This window comes from Mustela putorius, unplaced genomic scaffold (genome assembly GCF_011764305.1).
Source record: "Mustela putorius furo isolate JIRA1106 unplaced genomic scaffold, ASM1176430v1.1 tig00537227_pilon_pilon_pilon, whole genome shotgun sequence".
NCBI classification, from domain to species: Eukaryota; Metazoa; Chordata; class Mammalia; order Carnivora; family Mustelidae; genus Mustela; species Mustela putorius.
Genome location: NW_025422368.1, coordinates 28,088,358 through 28,106,500, shown reverse-complemented (window position 1 = coordinate 28,106,500; position 18,143 = coordinate 28,088,358). Strand labels below are relative to the sequence as shown.

Sequence of the window (18,143 nt, the reverse complement as noted above, 5' to 3'; positions counted from 1 at the left end):
TTATTTATTTAAAGATTTTATTTTTTCATTTGACAGACAGAGATCACAAGTAGGCAGAGAGGCAGGCAGAGAGAAAGGGGGAAGCAGGCTCCTCTCTGAGCAGAGAGCCCTATGCGGGGTTCGATCCCAAGATCCTGGGATCATGACCTGAGCTGAAGGCAGAGGCTTTAACCCACTGACCCACCCAGGTGCCCCTTTCTTATTCTTAAAGGACAGTTTTGGGGTGCCTGGGTGCCTGGGTGGCTCAGTGGGTTAATCCTGTGCTTTCAGCTCAGGTCATGATCTCAGGGTCCTGGGATTGAGCCCCGCATCAGGCTCTCTGTTCAGCAGGGAGCCTGCTTCCCCATCTCTCTCTGACTGCCTCTCTGCCTACTTGTGATCTCTCTCTGTCAAATAAATGAAAAAAAAAATTTTAAAAGGACAGTTTTGACAGATATAATATTCTTTCTTGGCAATCTTTTTCTTTTAGTACTTTGAATATTTTATTCTATTCCTTTCTAGTTTGCAAAGTTTTTCTTTTCTTTTCTTTTCTTTTTTTTTAAGATTTTCTTTATTTATTTGACAGAGAGAGAGATCACAAGTAGGCAGAGAGGTAGGCAGAGAGAGGGGAAGCGGGCTCCCTCCTGAGCAGAAAGCCCGATGCGGGGCTGGATCCCAGGATCCTGGGATCATGACCTGAGCCGAAGGCAGAGGCTTTAACCCACTGAGCCTCCCAGGCGCCGCTAGTTTGCAAGGTTTTTTGCTGAAAAATCTGATGATAATTTAATGGGAATTCCCTTGTATGTGATGAATCATTTTTCTCCTACTACTTTTAAGATTTTCATTTTGTCTGTGACTTCTGACAATTTAATTATAATTTATTTGGTGTCAGTCTCATTACATTTATCCTAGACTTGCTTCTTTGAATTTATCAAATGTGCACGTACATTTCTTTACTTAGATTTGGGAAATTTGGAGCTATAGTCTTTGATCAATTTTTCTGCCCCTTTCTCTTTCTTATTCTGGTATTCTCATAATGCAAATACTGTTTTGCTTGATGGTGGTGTTACATAGGTCCTTACATTCTTCATTATTATTCAATCATTCCCCCCCCCCCCCTCTTGAATCAGTCTTTGAGTTTGTTGATTCTTTTTCTGTCTGGTTAAGTTTAATTTTGAGCTCCTCTGGTGAAGTTTTCAATTCAGGTAATGTTCCAGAATTTCTGTTTGATTCGTCTTCCAAGTTTCTGTTGCATCATTAATAATCTCACTTAGTTTATGTATTGTTTTTCTGATTTCATTTAGAGGTATATCTATTCTGTGTTTTAATTCATTGAATATCCTTATGATGATAATTTTGAATTTCTTTTCCTGCAATTCATGTATCTCCATTTCTTTAGGGTCAGTTTTGGAGGTTTAATTTCTTCCTTTGAATGTGTTATGGTTTTCTATTTCTTTATATGTCTTACTAGTTTTGTTGTTAGAAATTTGGCATTTGAAGGATCAGCCATTTCTCTCAGACTGTGTGGTTTTGTACAGGATGAGTTTCACTATGTAGCCAGGCTAGAGATTGTCTAGACCTCTCAAGTTTTTTTTGGGTGTTTGTTCTCCTTGGGCTATTAGAGAAGTTTGCTGGTGTCTAGTTAGGACTTCTGCCCAGTGTCAAAGATACTGCACCCTCCCTGATTTAATAAATTACAATACTGGTGCTCCACCTAGTGTCTGTCCTTGGTACTACAGATTCTGGTTCATTGTTCATTGTCTATTTTAAGCTTCTCAAATCTGGCCATACACTTTTGTCAGTACTTGAATACAAACTGGTCCCTCATGGTGCCTCCTTACGAGCCAGAACATCGGATATAAGTTCTATTCCTTTCTCTCCCCAGACAGAATATGGGAGTTGGGCGTTTTGTCCCAGTCACGTCAGTGATGCTTGGTTGGAGGAAGGCCCTGGCAAGAAAGTTGAGAGTGTCACAGATTTTCCTACTGAACTTGTGCAGTTGGCTTCACACTGTGTGGGATGAAGAATTATTTCAAATGATTTGTGGATTTCTCACAGAGATATTCAGTTTGTTATTGTTAAGCTTATATATCCATAGGGTAAGGAAGATTGAGGATTCCTATTTTGTCATCTTGTGGACATCACTCCCATCTCCCTTTCTTAATTTCTGGTGTCAATACATGATTCTTCTGAAATGATTAAAACTGGAAATTTTTCCTTTCTGTTTTATAAAGATAATAAATGATATTATAATATGTCAAAATTGGCTTTCCATGAAGAAAATATTGATAATTTTTTCTAACCTCTCTGGACAAATTTATTATTTTTGTCCTCTGAGCCTTGTTGTTCCCTTTACCAACTTAGCAAAACTGACTTTGATACCCTTCCACCTTTGGTGTTTCATTCTTAGATGACTTCCTATATTTTATATAAGAATTCTTAGTTATTTCTAATAAGTTGTAATATTTACAACTTTTCTCAAGCTCTTTCAACTTCACTGCAAGTTCCACATACAAGAAGGAAAGTATACACATTTTTCCAGCCATGAAAGGGCTGTATTGGACCTTTTATCTCCTTCTCCAAGCACCTCATGTAGTAAGTTCTAGTTAGACAACAGTTTAACATGCTTTTTAGCATCTTTGTAGCAGACACTGTTCTAAGCCCTGGGGATAGGGGCATTTGGGTGGCTCAGTGAGTTAAAGCCTCTGCCTTCAACTCAGGTCATGATCCCAGGGCCCTGGTATTGAGCCCCGCATCGTGCTCTCCACTCAGCAGGGAGCCTGCTTCCTCCTCTCTCTCTGCCTGCCTCTCTGCCTATTTCTGATCTCTGACTGTCAAATAAATAAATAAATAAAATCTTTTAAAAAAATTCTAAGCCCTGGGAATATAGCAGTGAGCAAAACAGACAAAAAAATCCTTCACTGATGAAAGTTATAGTGAGGGCAATGTATATTACATACATACATAAAATACCGTGAGGGGAATGTAGTATAATTTTAAATGGGATGGATAAGGAAAGCCTCACTCTGAAAGTTATATTGAGGAAAATCCTCAAGGATGTGAAGGAGTGAGTGATAGGGGAACAACTATGGGGAAGAGCTTTCCCTGCAAGAAGAAAAGCAAGGACAAAGAACCTGTGGCAAAATAATAAGCCTGGAATGCTCAAGGTAAAACAAGAAGGCTCTTGTGGATGGAGAGCAAAGAGCAAGAATAGAGTAACAGAAAATGAGATCAGAAAGGTAAAATGGAATATTTTTAGGGAAGGAATAATCAGGGGAGGACAGATCATTTAGAACATTGTTGGCTATTAGAAAGACTAGATATTACTAAGAGTGAGATGGGAAAACAGGGAGCAGTGGCATAATCTAATTTTTATTTTGAAATAATTTTGTAGTTACTGTGTTAGAAGAGACTGTAGCAGGGATGAGAGGAGAAGGAGAAAGATCTAATAAGAGGCTAATGTGATGATCCAGGTTAGACATGATGGTGGCTACCACTGGTGGTACAGGAGGTAATGAGAAAGGTCAGTTTGGGATGCTATAAGAAAATACCACATACTTGGTTGCTTAAACAGAAATTTACTTCTTGTGGTTCTGGGGGCTGGAAGTCTTGAGATCTGGGCACCAGCATAGTTGAGTTCTGGTGAGAAAGTTCTTCCTCATTTTCAGATAGCTATCTTCTTGTGTCTTCACAGAGCAGGGAGAGAGAAATAAGCCTTTCTAAGGACAGTAATCCTATCATGAGGGCTCTGCCTTTATGACCTAATTCCCAAAGGACCTATTTCCAAATATCATCACATTAGGGATTAGGGTTTTAACATATGTATTTGGTGGGAACACAAACATACAGTCCATAGCAGAATAATATTTTTTAATGTTAGATGTAAAAGGAATTTACTTATGGGTATAAATGTGGGCTTTAAAAAAGATGAATCAACACATTTTGTTAAAATGAGTTTGAAAATATCTGTAACCACTAAAGTTAAAGGTTTTTTTTGTTTTGTTTTTTTAGAATGTTGAATATACTGCTTTGTTGTTTTCCTTTTTATTTGGACATCTCCAGTAATAGTGAGGTTTTGTTCTGTTCTGTTTTGTTCTGTTTTTATATTTTAAAGATTTTATTTATTTGAGAGAGATAAAGAGTGAGAGCAAGCAAGCATGAGAGGGGGGGAAAGTCAGAGGGAGAAGCAGATCCGCTGCTAAGCAGGAAGCCCAGTTCAGGACTCAATCCTGGGACTCCAGGATCATGATCTGAGCTGAAGACAGTTGCTCAACCAACTGAGCCACCCAGGTGCCCAATAGCGAGGTTTTATAAATTTTTTAAAAAGTTCCATTTTCCAGCGGACTTCTTGGAAATGCCATCTTTGAGAATGTCTAGCCACTCCCTGCACAACCTATAAGATCATGGGAGGGGATAAAGAATAGCTTATCATCACCACCATCTCAGGTCATTATCTAGCTAGCTTCTCAAAAATCAATTAGTAATGTAAAATGAAAAATAACAGCCTTGACTGCTCTGTTCTAATTATCTCATGTTGTAACCAAATTTGAAAATGATGCTTTATCCATATAGTGATGATAACCTTAAAAGGACTAGGACTAGGAAGTACCAATTGGTATAGAGGAAAGTTGAGTATGATTTTAATGATAAAAATAATCTTTTTAAGTAAAGAAGATAAGTTATTTTTAATTCGATGCATATATAAGTGCTATAGTCTTTTTAGTAATAATTTTCTCTTTTCTTTCTGCTTTTTCTTAGATGTTTTTAGTGGCCCTGTCATTCAGCTTTATGTGTAAGGCACTAGGTGGAATTGTTATGAAAAGTTCCGTCACTCAAATAGAAAGGAGATTTGACATATCATCTTCAGTTGTTGGCTTAATTGATGGAAGCTTTGAAATCGGTAATTTTTATTTCTGTTTTTATTATTAGCAACAAGATCTACAGAGGTAAAAACTGTTCATACAGCTCTACAGCGCTGACTTTCAATCAGGAGTAAATTTGCCCCCCAGGGACAATTTGATGATTTCTGATATTATTTTCGATGGTCATAACTGAGGGGAGAGAAATTGTTATAGGCATCTTATAGTGGAGGCTGGGGATACCACTAAACATCCTACAGTGCATAGGATAACACCCCTGACAAAGAATTATCTGGCCCAGAATGTCAATAATGCAGAGGTTGAGAAACCTTGATCTATACCAACTCATTGCTTGCAAACTAATGCTTTGCAGGGCTGTACCTTCCCTCTCTCAAGATGTCCTAGTACAAAAAAAAAAAAAAAAAAAAGAGGTTGGAGAAAGGATTATGATTCTGATGGTTTGAGGGGAGAGGAACAGCTTTGAAGCAACCTCTGTTATGTTTGTATTGTTTAACTGGGTATAAAATTTGGGATGAAAGGTGTTTTGTTTTGTTTTTTAGAACATTGAATATATTGCTTTGTTGTCTTTAATCTGGATTTCTCTAATAACAGTGAGGTTTTATGTAATTATTGGATATTATTTTTCTCTTATTTTATGAAATGTTAGCTCATTACCTTGCCATCTCCCCTGCATAGATTTTTTTTAATTTTTAAATAAAATTCAAGTTTGTTAAATAAATTTTTAAAAGTATTATAAAATATTTAACTTTCACCAGCTTCAAGGTTTATGTTTATTCCAAACTTTGTATATAACTGAGTCTGCTAATACCCCCTGAATTAATATCACTCTGGATTCTCTGACATCAATTTCTTCTTACAAATTTTTCACTGTTTCTTTTAACATTTCCTATATTTCTTCTTGAGAATGACTAATGAAAACATCATCAATTTTGTCAGGTATCTTTAAGCAGTCATTATCTGCAAGCATGACGTCCTCATAAGCATCTTCTAAATTTTAGAGTTGTTTTTTTTTTTCACTTCTTTCTTCCTTCAGCTCTGTTTGTATTCAGCGCAAATTTGTTCTTCTTTTGTTGATCTTCAAAAATAACATTGATATCTTCTCAGCCCCCTTCTTCATGATGGCTGCCATCTTAGGCCCTTTTTAGACTCTTCAGTGATTCAAAGGGACTCAAAATTATGTCTGTTGTGTTAATTACAAATGAGTTTGCTGTTCATTTAACTTATTTTAAGACAGATTAGCTATTGAATATTTTTAAAAATAATTGTATAAAGGAAGACCCATTTATTTTTTTTATAATGAATTCTGTATTTTTATGACTAAGAGGTTATTCCCTGCATGTCCTTTATTCTTCCACCTCTGAGATTTAATGAAATCACCTAAAGTTTTAGTTTTGAACTATTAATTAGCTTTAAATTCTAATTCAGTATGTGTCTCTTTTTATTGAGGAACAGATTCTTAATATTTTTGTTAAACTTTGTGCTATTTAACAGCAATTATGTGGGCATGGCTTTAGGTTTTACTACTTTCTTTGCTTACCACTGTTACCTGAATCTTATAACTTAAGATCTCAAGTTATAAGAGTTTTAGTTTTTGTTTTTTTTTAACTTAGTTTTTAGTTTTTTTTTAGTTTTTGTGAAGTGTATCTTCAAGTAGTTATTTTTTGCATGGGAAGAATTGAAAAAACATATTTTCCAAGCCCTTGCTTGTTGGAAAATGTATTTACTTTACCATTATATTCAAGTAATAACTTGTCTGATTTTGGAATTAAAATTTTAAAATCTTTTTTCCTCAGAACATTTAAAACATTAACCTGGTTTATAATATTCAGTGTTACATATAAGAAATCATTATCTATGTCATTGTCACACACCTCCTCTTTATCCCTGAATTTCAGAAATTATACCAACATATATCAGGTTTGTTTATTTTACATTACTTAATGCAGGAGAAATATAGAAGTTTGTATCTGAAGGCTTAGGTCTTTCTTTAACTAACAGAATTTTTTTTCTATTATTAAATTTGTTCCCCCCCCATTTTTTTATGTGTTTTCTTCTGAAGCATATATAAGATAAATATTAAATTTCCTAACAATTTTGTTCCTTTAACTTTTTCTGTCTAAAATCCTACTTTTTTGCTTATGTTCATTCCATCCGTCTTCTCTGATACCATCTTCCATCTTATCCAGTCCCAAAATGTACATGGTTTAATAGTGTTTTTAATTTACAGAAGTTCTTTATTGCTCTCTTATTTCTTGTCTGCCAGTTCTTATTTTATAGATGCAACCTACCCTTTTACCTCTAGAGAGACTAACTAGCTTCTTTTCAGGTTCTTCTCTTTTTAGTTTCTTTATTTAATGGTTTCTCCATGGGTTACTTTATCTGCCAGTTCATTTTGGTGCTGTTATTACATGCTTTTTTCCCTCCATCAAATGTTCAGTAATTCTTGGTTGTTGTTTATTTGTTATTATACATGTAGCTCCAGGTGAGTCAGGTTGGTCATTACTTCTTGACTTGGAATGCTCTTCTTCTCCTTTTTAATCTAAATAACTTATGTCTACATTACATCTCAAGTGGCTTCTCCTCCAGGAAACTTTATTGTAACCCCTACCTTTTCCTTTCTGTTGTCCAGTAGCACCTCTGTTCATCTACTTATTTTTATCACTGTTATGTAAGTTTCTGGAGGACAAAAACTATGGTTTATTCCCTTCTTTATATTTCTAGCTACTAGCTCTATGGCAGGTACTTACTAGGAATTTAAAGAGTGGTAGGAGTGAGTTAATAAATGTTTGAGTGAACACCTTTCTCTCAGGTCAGGAAGATTTTCTGCTTTTTTTATTTCCAGTCAAAAACAATTCAGTCAACTCCCAATTCTTTAATAAAATTTTGCTTCATTAATAAGACCAAGTTATTCAGGTACTTTATTTCCTATCTAAATTTCATTCTTCTTCTTCTTAACATCATATAAATTTACAGTGAGTAGTTTAATGTAAATACTTTCATCTCCTGAATTAAATTACATGATCTTTGGGGAAAGACACCATGTCTTGCGCTCTATTCATATTCATTCTGGGGCTTTCCATTCTTTTGGACACAAAATTGTACTGGCATTGTTTGTGATAGTGTATCATATCAAAATAATTTAATTCTCTTTTTAGGAAATTTGCTTGTGATTGTATTTGTGAGTTACTTTGGATCCAAACTACACAGACCAAAGATAATTGGAATTGGTTGCTTCATTATGGGAACTGGAAGTATTTTGACTGCTTTACCACATTTCTTTATGGGATAGTAAGTGTTAAACAGCTCTATGTCATTAATTATCATTTACTTATAAATTAAGCAATCATCTTCTGAGAAGAATACCCACTAAACATGTGTAGAAATGAAGTACATTTTCTATGTTATAACTAAATTATTGCTTTTTCAGCCATAGCTTTTGCTGATTTTGAAATATGAATAGCACAAAGGAAGATATACAGTTTCCTAGGAAATAAATGCATTTTTGTGACTTTTTGGTATAACATATACTTCATGTCTTTGTCTATAAGATTTTATTTATACTCAATAAAAGTTCATCACCGGGTGCCTGGGTGGCTCAGTGGATTAAAGCCTCTGCCTTCGGCTCAGGTCATGATCCCAGAGTCCTGGGATCGAGCCCCACATTGGGCTCTCTGCTCCGCGGGGAGCCTGCTTCCTCCTGTCTCTCTCTGCCTCTCTGCCTACCTGTGATCTCTGTCTGTTAAATAAATAAATAAAATCTTTAAAAAATAATAAAAAATAAAAGTTTATCACCTAACCCACTATCATTTCTGTTGAGAGTATTGTTCTTAAGGTCATGGTTTATTTACGATTAGAGTCAGATGCTAATGACAGAAAACCTAAAATGGTGATGACTTAAATAAGATAGAAGCTTATTTTCTACATAAAAAAGTAATGTAGCCAGACCAGGCATGATAGGTTCCTGCTTCTTTTTATTGTATTGCTCTGCCTTGCATGCCCTCAACCTCATGTTCCAAATTGTAACAATGTTATTTCATGCAACAAGATAAAAGAAGGGAAGAAGAACAAGAACAAACAGTGCATGCTGGCTGGTGCTTACGAAGTATTTTCAGTATTTCAGAAGTACTGCTAACGTCACATTGACCAGAACTTTGTTACATCTCACATTCAAATATCAAGACAATGTAATAACTAGACTTTATTCCAGATTGCCATGCTCCTAGCTAAAGATCCAAACTTCTATTACAATGGAAGGAGAGAATAATGGATATTGAGAGACAATGAACTGTTTCTGCTAAAAATATTAATTACTTAGTCATTGCCAAAGCCAACAGTAATTCCCTCCTCACCCCCCTTTATTTGACCCTCATAAGTACTTTCTTCTTCCCGGTACTGCTTCTTTTTATTTTCATTGTATTATGTTTCTTGATTTATTTCCTATATTTGTGGCTTTGTCATGCCCACTGTTTTATTCTGCTGCTAACACCATAATGTCAGTATTGCCTAAGCTCTCTCTTCAAACTTCTTCATTTTTCATTCTAGATTATTTGTATGAAGTATGTGCATTAAATGTAGCAATCACATATATTGACTTTTTCTTATACTCAGGTCCATATAATCAATCACCTCATGGGTATCTCTTGCCTAACATCCAATAAGAATTTCCCATCTATATTTTCAAAACCAAATTCATCACTGTGCCAAAACTGGCTCAGATTTTTCACTCTTTCAAAAATGACCCATTTAGCCACAAGGAACTGAAACCAAAGACAAGGGGGCTCATTGTAGATTCTTTCATTATTTCAATACACATGGCAAGTGGTCACCAAATATTGCTTATTCTACCTCCTCTCTGTCAAAGTTGTTTCCTTCGTTCATCCCTATTGTTCCTAACTTTGTTGAAGCTTCCCACATCTCTGGTCTTGATTTTTTTGCCTTTAGTCTCAATTCCATTCTAACTCATATTCTATACTAAAATATTCATTTTAAAACACAAATCTAATTATTTTACTCCTGCTTACATCTTCCAATTTCCTATAGCAATGTTTTTCAAGTGTCAGATTCTGAACTGTGAATAGACCAATAAATCAATTCAGATTATCAAAATCAACAATTTTTGAGAGTAGAGGATAGAATAAAATAGAAGAGTATACAATGTGAGAACAAACATTGTTCTGCAAAACTTTTATTTTGATTGTACATATATTTGTGATTGTGTGTGCATATGTGTGCATATGTTGTGGTTGTGATGAAAAATGTATTTCTTACTGTTGGTCACAGTTGAAAATATTGAATGCCTCTTGCCTATGGAGTAATATCTAAACACATTTACATATGTTTTCACTGTCTTTCTAGCTTCATCTAACTCTGTTCTCCGCGGTGGAGAACCACACTCTAGGTTTGTGGTTTTCCAAATGTGTCATAATATGTTATATTTTTGCACATGGTGTTTCTATAACCGTGAATGATTTTCCTCCTTTGTCTACCTAATTAACTCCTATCCATTCTTTTTTTTTTTTTTGCTCTTATCCATTACTAAGATTTATTTCACATGTCATCCTCATCATGAATTCTATAATCCACCGCCTCTCCCACCTCCAAGGAAAGCTAATCATACCCTTTGCCTTTGTGACAACTCAGGACTTGTTATATTAAACTTACCCATGTTTTATTATATATGTTTATTTTAAAGAGTAAAAATACCCTGAGTACAAAAGCTGTGTGTTTTATTTCTAGTTCTCTGGAGCTGAGCACAATGCCTGGCTCACAGTAGGTTGCCCTTGAGGGTCACAGGACACCTCAGCATCTTTGGATCAGCATTTGTCCCTATTCTAGCTCCATCTCTGTTGTTATTAAGTTCTTCCTCATCAAACTGGACAAAAATTTTTTAAAACTGAGTTTTGTAGACTCAGAAAGTTGAGTGTATGTGAGAAGGAGGAGGGCATGAATATCTATGAAAGAAGACCAAACAGGTTATTGATTTAAAAAAATGTAGATGAGGGGAGCCTGGGAGGCTCAGTCTGCTAAGCATCTGCCTTTGGCTCAGGTTATGATCCCAGGGGCCTGGGATTAAGCACCCCCTCCCCAGTCAGGCTCCTTGCTCAGTGGCGAGTCCACTTCTCCCTCTCCCTCTGCCACTCTCCTTCTCTCCCCCACCCCTGCTTGTGCTCTCTTATGTGCCCTCTCTCTCTCAAAAAAAAAAATACATAAATAAAATATTTTTTAAAATGTAGATGAATTGGTATGTTTGTAGATTGACTTATAAAATGCCATTCTAAAATTTAGTAAGTGGTAACAGAAAGTTACCACTTATCTTCAACACTTTTGAAGATAATTCATGGATGGATAGACACAGCGGGGTTGTTTTTTGTTTTGTTTTGTTTTTTAAACAAAACCTGAAATCAAGGTATTTCATATCTTGAACAGATTATAAGCACTCCTAGAATGATAGTCCACCTTTCCTGGGAAGTATTGAATAATATGTCTTAGTGGGCATTCCCATTTCATTTTTACCCATCACTTCCCCTAAAATTCAGGCTGGGAAATTGACAAAAAGGATTCTGATAATTTAGAGAAGAAAATTGTGCAATTAAAGTGACAAAATTCCTCTGTATGTCTGGGAAAGTGTAACTATTCAGTAGATAAGCAAAATTTTAAATCTGGTGATATTTTACAGTTACAGGTATTCTAAAGAAACTCTTATTCATCCATCAGAAAATTTAACATCAAGCTTATCAACTTGTTCATTTGATCAAAATTTGTTACTCAATAGAACATCACCTGAGGTAGCAGAAAAAGGTAAGAATTGATAGTGTCACTAATAAATATTTGAAAACTGGTCAACTTAATTACATCTGTAAAAATGATTATGATATTTATAAGCAAAAGTGATTAAAAATAGGAAAAACATTTGCATCTTATGTGTATAAGAAAAAACAATGTTAACATATAAAGAGCTTTTAAGAAGTAATAAGAAAAGAAGAATATTTCAGTAGGAAATTGGCAAAAAATATATGCATTTAAATTAGGGGAGTGGTATAAATATGTAAAAAATATAATTTTATGAAAAACACTAGTTATTATACCAATTAAATATTTTTTTACCTATTGAGATACAAATTATGATCATAATTTTTTTTTACCTTTAGATGTTTCTATTAGAAAAACATTAAATATAAAAAAATTTTCTACCTATTTTTATCAAAAATAAAAAGGAATGACATAGAGGGAAAGACATCTTATGCATTGCTGGGATTGTATAAGTTTCTAACTCTTTGAAAGATAATTTTCAATATAGTGAAGAATAAAAATATGCAATATACTTAAATCAGCAATTCTACTTTTATTGACTTAGGAAAATAATCAAGAATGTACACAAGGATTTATTTATAATTATAGCCATGGTGTTCCTGTTTAACAAAATGGAAACTTAGAAATGTTTCATGAGGGGTGCCTGGATGGTTCAGTCAGTTAAACTTCTGCCTTCAGCTCAGGCCATGATCCTGGAGTCCCTAGAATCTAGTCCCTCCTCAGGGTCCCTGCTCAGCAGGGAGTCAGCTTCTCTCTCTGCCCCTCATCCCACTCATGCTTGCTCTCTTTCTATCCAATAATAAATAAGATCTTAAGAAAAATATTTCATGAGTAAAAAGTAAGGGATTGATTAAATAAATTACAAAACTTTTATTCAGCATACTGCCATACAGTGATTAAAATTCTGGTATAAAAGAAATCTTCAAACATGGGAAAATTGACACAATATGGTGTTAAGTATAAAAAAGTACATTGTAATATGAGCTGGACTTTTAAGTATATAATGTACATAAATATTATGTACATACAAAATACATAAATATTTATATGTGAACTAAAAATGTGGAGGATATAACAAACACAAGGAACAACTCTGTGTTTGGTGGGTTTATAGATAATTTTATTTTTACTTGTTTACTTTTTGCTTTTCTGTATTTTCAAATTTTATAACATGAATATGAGTCCTTCTTACAATTAGAAAAGAGCAAAAAATCTTAAATGAAATAATAAAGGCATTAAAGTAGTTGAGTTACTAATAAGAATGCTAAAATTAATATTTAAAATAAAACACTATCTCGTCTACATAGGTTGTGAAAAGGAGTCTGGGTCATATATATGGATATATGTACTCCTGGGTAATATGCTCCGTGGAATTGGGGAAACCCCCATAGCACCCTTGGGGATTTCTTACATTGATGATTTTGCTGAAGAAGGACATTCTTCTTTTTATTTAGGTAATGTACAGAAAATACTAGACTTTATGACTACTTTCCCTGCGTCTACCCTTGAAATAATCGTGTTCCTAACTTCATTCTTTTACTTACTAAAAAAATACTTTTAGACACGTATAATGTTACTTTCAAAAACATATTGAAAAAGAACCATGTATTCTTGGCATCTGATAAAATTGTTTTATAATATTTTCAGGTACCTTGCATGCACTATCAATGGTTGGTCCAATCATTGGCTTTATACAGGGATCTCTGTTTGCTAAAATGTATGTGGATATTGGATATGTAGATCTCAGTAAGTATAATCAGAACAAGGTAACATAATAATGTTCTTCAAGTACAGGGCACCATTCTTCCAAATATTGGATTCACTTTTTCAATAGCCCTTTGTCAACTATTTGTGTATGAAGTGTGAGCAAAATAAAAAAAAAAATAGCATCTCTGAATTGATGTAATATAGTTTACTTTTTTCATCTCTGAAGGACAACAATCATTATTGCTCAGAATTTATTGCATTGCAAAATGATTTTTTGCCTGGCTGCTTCTAATTCTTTATTCTAGGCAATATCAGAATAACTCCTAAGGACTCTCGTTGGGTTGGTGCTTGGTGGCTTGGTTTCCTTGTGGCTGGAACATTATCTATTATGTCTTCTATACCGTTCTTCTTCCTGCCCAAAAATCTGGATAAATCACAGAAAGAAACATCTTTGGACTTGCTCAAAACAAATGAAGAAAGGACTCAAATGGCTAACGTGACCAATCATGGGCAGCATGTTAGTGAAAATATTACTGGTAAGTATTTCACATTTATAATCAATTTGGAATTATTAATTTCAGTGAAAGTAGATGAAACTATTTCTTTGTTGCCATTGGAATGAAAGCTTAGTTCTGACAATATTTGATGGAAACCTTTAGAGATCTATAGAGACAGGTGTTTCAAAGTCCATATCATCCCTCTCTAAATAACTACATCTGGTTCTGTCTTGCTAGACTCTGATACTACTATTTTTTCTAAAAAATTCCTCCAACTTTTAACTTCTATTACAGTTGGTTAACCTTCTGATTACAGACCCAGATAACAAAATTCTTAGCACAAACAGAAATTATAATTTCTTACACACCTGTTTGTAGGCACAAGTTGCTGTACTATTATTGTCATAATGTCACCTGAAATGCAACATTATTATTCTCTTCCTCTTCTTGCACCATAAGAAAAGTGATTTATAATACTACCAGATTTACTGATACAGTATTTTATAGTAGAAAAGCTCTCTACTAGGAATCAGATCAGAGTCCTGGTACTAAATTGAACTTTATAATTTTTTTAACTTTAGTCTTCTCATTTTTGTGAACTTTGAATTATGCTGTCTTTAAGGTAAATTTTTACTTAATAAATTTATTATTAACATAACAATATCAAGTGCTAACAAATAAGAGACATTGTATGTCTATTCACCTTGGTTTCTTGAGCATCTAGCATATTGCCTGGGACCCAGTTGAAAACCAAATATTTGTTAAATGAAGGAATAAATGAATTAATGAAATATGCTGCTGTATGGTAGAGTGCTAAGAATAAATATGAAGTGACCTGAGCAAGTTGTAAAACAGCATGCATGATTTCATTTGGGGGTAAAATAAACTGAGTAGATATTAATATACATATGGGAAAATGAAGGAAAATATAAAAAATGGTTGACAGTTAGGAATGTAGAGTACTCTGACTTTCTATGTTACATGTTTAGGTAATTTTCAATCTTTTATAACTTTTATTACATTTATAAAATTAATACATTAACCTATATTTAAGCTGTATTATAATACCTTATTTTTATATTTTATAGGTTTTTTCCAGTCCTTGAAAAGCATTCTTACCAACCCTCTGTATGTTATAGTACAGTTTTCGTCATTACTGCTAGCCAGTAGCCATATTGGTGCTATTACTTATGTCTTCAAATATATAGAGCAACAGTATGGTCAGTCAGCATCTGAGGCTAACATTTTACTTGGTAAGACACATTATTTATATTCACTTGATAAGCTAAATACTACCAAGTAATTGAGAGTCAAGTGACATTTCTTTGTGAAGGTAATTTTATATTTTAGCAAATATAATTTCTAATTATTCTTTTGCAAGTTTTATCAAATCTGTTGATCTCATAACATCATCATTTCTCTGCATTTGGGGCTGCCTCTCATGTTATTTTTGAGACGATGAATTCCTAAAAGAAAGTTGTGTGTGAGTGGAATATTTAGCTATAGCATCTGCATAACTGATTTTATAAGGTTGATCCCGAGACAATTCCTTTTGTAATTTAATCATTATAATTTCATAATTCATGCACTTTGAATCAGGACTCAGCTACATACAAAAAAATGGGACAAAAGAAAAATCAACTTAAACACATCATTGATGTCTATATAATTCAAATAAGTATCATATTTTAGGAGTTATTTTGTTATAATATCTATTTCCAATGACATATAAGAAAAGGTTTTGTTACATCATTCTTTCCTCACCCCCAGTATGAGATTCTTGGGAGAGCAGTACGTTACCCTGTACAGTAATCAACACATTATAGAAACTCAATAAATATTTGATAAATTGAACTGAATTTATCAAGTGGTATGTGAGTAGGTCATTAGTAAGCAAGAAAATAATAATTTTGTTGGATACTTTTATTGAGCTTTAGATAAAAATTTAAACTGTGAGAGTTAAGTTTGACTCCCAGGTCATGTTCCCAGCCTGAATTTGTTGCTGCTGTTTGAGGAGCTGTAAAGGGTTTTGTTTTTTTTATTTTTTTACTTTTTTACTATGTTCAATTACCCAACATATAGTACATCACTAGTTTTTGATATAGTGTTCAGCGTGTAAAGGATTTTAGATGGTAGGATGCAAGACTTACAGGCAGGAAGATAATAATTTTGTTGCTGTTTTCCAGGATAAAAAAAAGTCCCTCATAAAAACCATTGATTAATACATTCAAATATCCTAGTCATTTTTGCTATTGGGGAACCCAGATCCTCAGCATTGGCATCAAGAAATTATTTCTCTTTCTCCTATGCAGTAGTACACTGGTCTACCTCCACCCAGGGCTATCAGCTTTCTACTTACGGAATAAGATGGGATGAATTTGGTTGATGCGCTCTGTGTTTCCTTTATAAAGATATTTCAGAATAACCGTATTTATATAATCACAATCTTTTTCTCTTCCTTTATTTCTAGGAACCATAACCTTACCAACTGTTGCAACTGGAATATTTATAGGAGGATATATTATTAAAAAATGCAAACTTACCTTGCTTGGAATTGCCAAATTTTCCTTTTGTACCAGTGTATTGGCTTTCACATTTCAACTATTAAATTTTGCATTAATTTGTGAAAACAGATCAGTTGCTGGCCTAACTTTGACCTATGATGGGTTTGTATATATCAATATATTAGTTGCAAAATGTATAAGCTATCCAATGTAAAAGACTATAAGGAAAAGAGTGCAGATAGAAACCTTAGCTAAACTTTCTTTTGAGAAATTTCAATTTACAAAATCTTAAAATGTCAAAGATCACAAAAAATTTTCCTTTTATTTCTAGAAGAAAGCCTACAAAAGTTGTAATAATGATAGTTATCCTTTATGGGGTGCTATAATGAAGATAGGTACTTTTACTCCCGTTTCATAGGTAGGGAGAACAGAGCTTAGAGAGAACACAGATTACCTAACTAACAGTGTTAAGATTCTGAGTTAAATTGGGGAGTTTAGACTACAAAACTTTAAGTCTTGACTACTACAATTTTGACTGCGTTGTAAGAGGAATATAAATAACATTTCCCAAAAAGTGACTGAGCAATTCTTATCTACCATTAATTTTAATGGTTAATAACTACATTTATAAGAAAGCACGTCCTTATATTGTACTGAATTCTCCTTTCCTGCAAGCTAATACTATTTATTCTGGTAATATTGCTATTAGCGGTAGAGTCAACAAATATCCTATACATAATTGTATGTCAGACCATATAAAACCTTTACTTTGTGTTATTATCATGTTTTTGAAGTATTCCTAGTACTATAGTTCTACCCCATATTAGGGGCAGGAGTCTGGTATAGATTTTTTTTTTATCACCTCTTGAATATAGCCAATAATTTAAGCTTAGGAAGGTTCACATTCAGACAACAAGGAAAGATCTTTGGATAACAGTTGAGTAACTATAATTGCTGCTTATTATTGGCTCTGAGCATTTATACTCTGGATCTTATGAGATGTCAGTTTGAACTTGTCAATTTTCCTTACATTTCTTTACCTTAACACCATCCTATTCTTGGAGATCTGTCAAACTAGCCTTGAATTATCTCTCAGTTTCCTTCTAATCCACCATTATCCACTCCAGCGAATACACAGTACTTTAGAACATTGAACTTTTGAGGTAAAAGAACCTTAAAGATCGTGACGCCCCAAACCTCTTATATCCTCTTCATTTATTAGTTGAGAACCAGGGGAACTGACTTACTTGTAGTCATACAATGACTCCAAACTGATGCTGCATCACATCAGTAGTTTCAAGGGCTCCCAAGCTGTCAGACATGCTTTAGAGTGGCTTTAGAGCCAGTTGCCTAAAAATAAGTCTAGTAACCGGGCCATCTCTTCAAAAGAAAGCAACTAGAGTTGTGTGGGATTCTCTCCATTCAATAAAATTTTACCAAGTGCCTCATTAAAGGTCAAAAAGATTTATAATAAGATCACTGCCTTCATGAAACTCATAGTTTAATGATAGCAAATTACAGAATTGATGTATTTAACATTTATGAAGTACTAGTAACAGGAGTAAGTTTTTGAAGTATGAATTAGTACAGAGGTTCTCAAAATGTGATCTGAGGGTCTATGGGGGTTCCTGAGACCTTACTGAAGCACATTCTAATTGTATTTTTAATAATAATCTAATCTATTTTTATAATAATACCAGGATGGTATTTGCCTTTTTCATTCTTTTTTTCTCATGAGTGTATAGTGATATTTTCTAATGATGTGA

The 18,143-nt window shown here is 33.9% G+C and overlaps 1 protein-coding gene and 1 pseudogene across 3 annotated transcripts in view; one reads left to right on the top strand and one right to left on the bottom strand.

The window, feature by feature from the left end:
* The window catches only part of SLCO1B3 (solute carrier organic anion transporter family member 1B3), a 65,832-nt gene that overhangs the window by 32,643 nt on the left and 15,046 nt on the right, over positions 1-18,143 (top strand). For all 3 annotated transcript variants that reach the window (XM_004755724.3, XM_004755722.3, XM_004755723.1), the window contains 8 exons: positions 4,738-4,879; positions 8,015-8,147; positions 11,536-11,657; positions 12,977-13,123; positions 13,317-13,415; positions 13,682-13,912; positions 14,962-15,126; positions 16,344-16,539. In XM_004755724.3, the coding sequence (XP_004755781.1) occupies positions 4,738-4,879; positions 8,015-8,147; positions 11,536-11,657; positions 12,977-13,123; positions 13,317-13,415; positions 13,682-13,912; positions 14,962-15,126; positions 16,344-16,539 (1,235 nt within the window). The remainder of the gene's footprint in view (positions 1-4,737; positions 4,880-8,014; positions 8,148-11,535; positions 11,658-12,976; positions 13,124-13,316; positions 13,416-13,681; positions 13,913-14,961; positions 15,127-16,343; positions 16,540-18,143) is intronic.
* Positions 5,601-5,988, bottom strand: LOC101689801 (annotated as a pseudogene).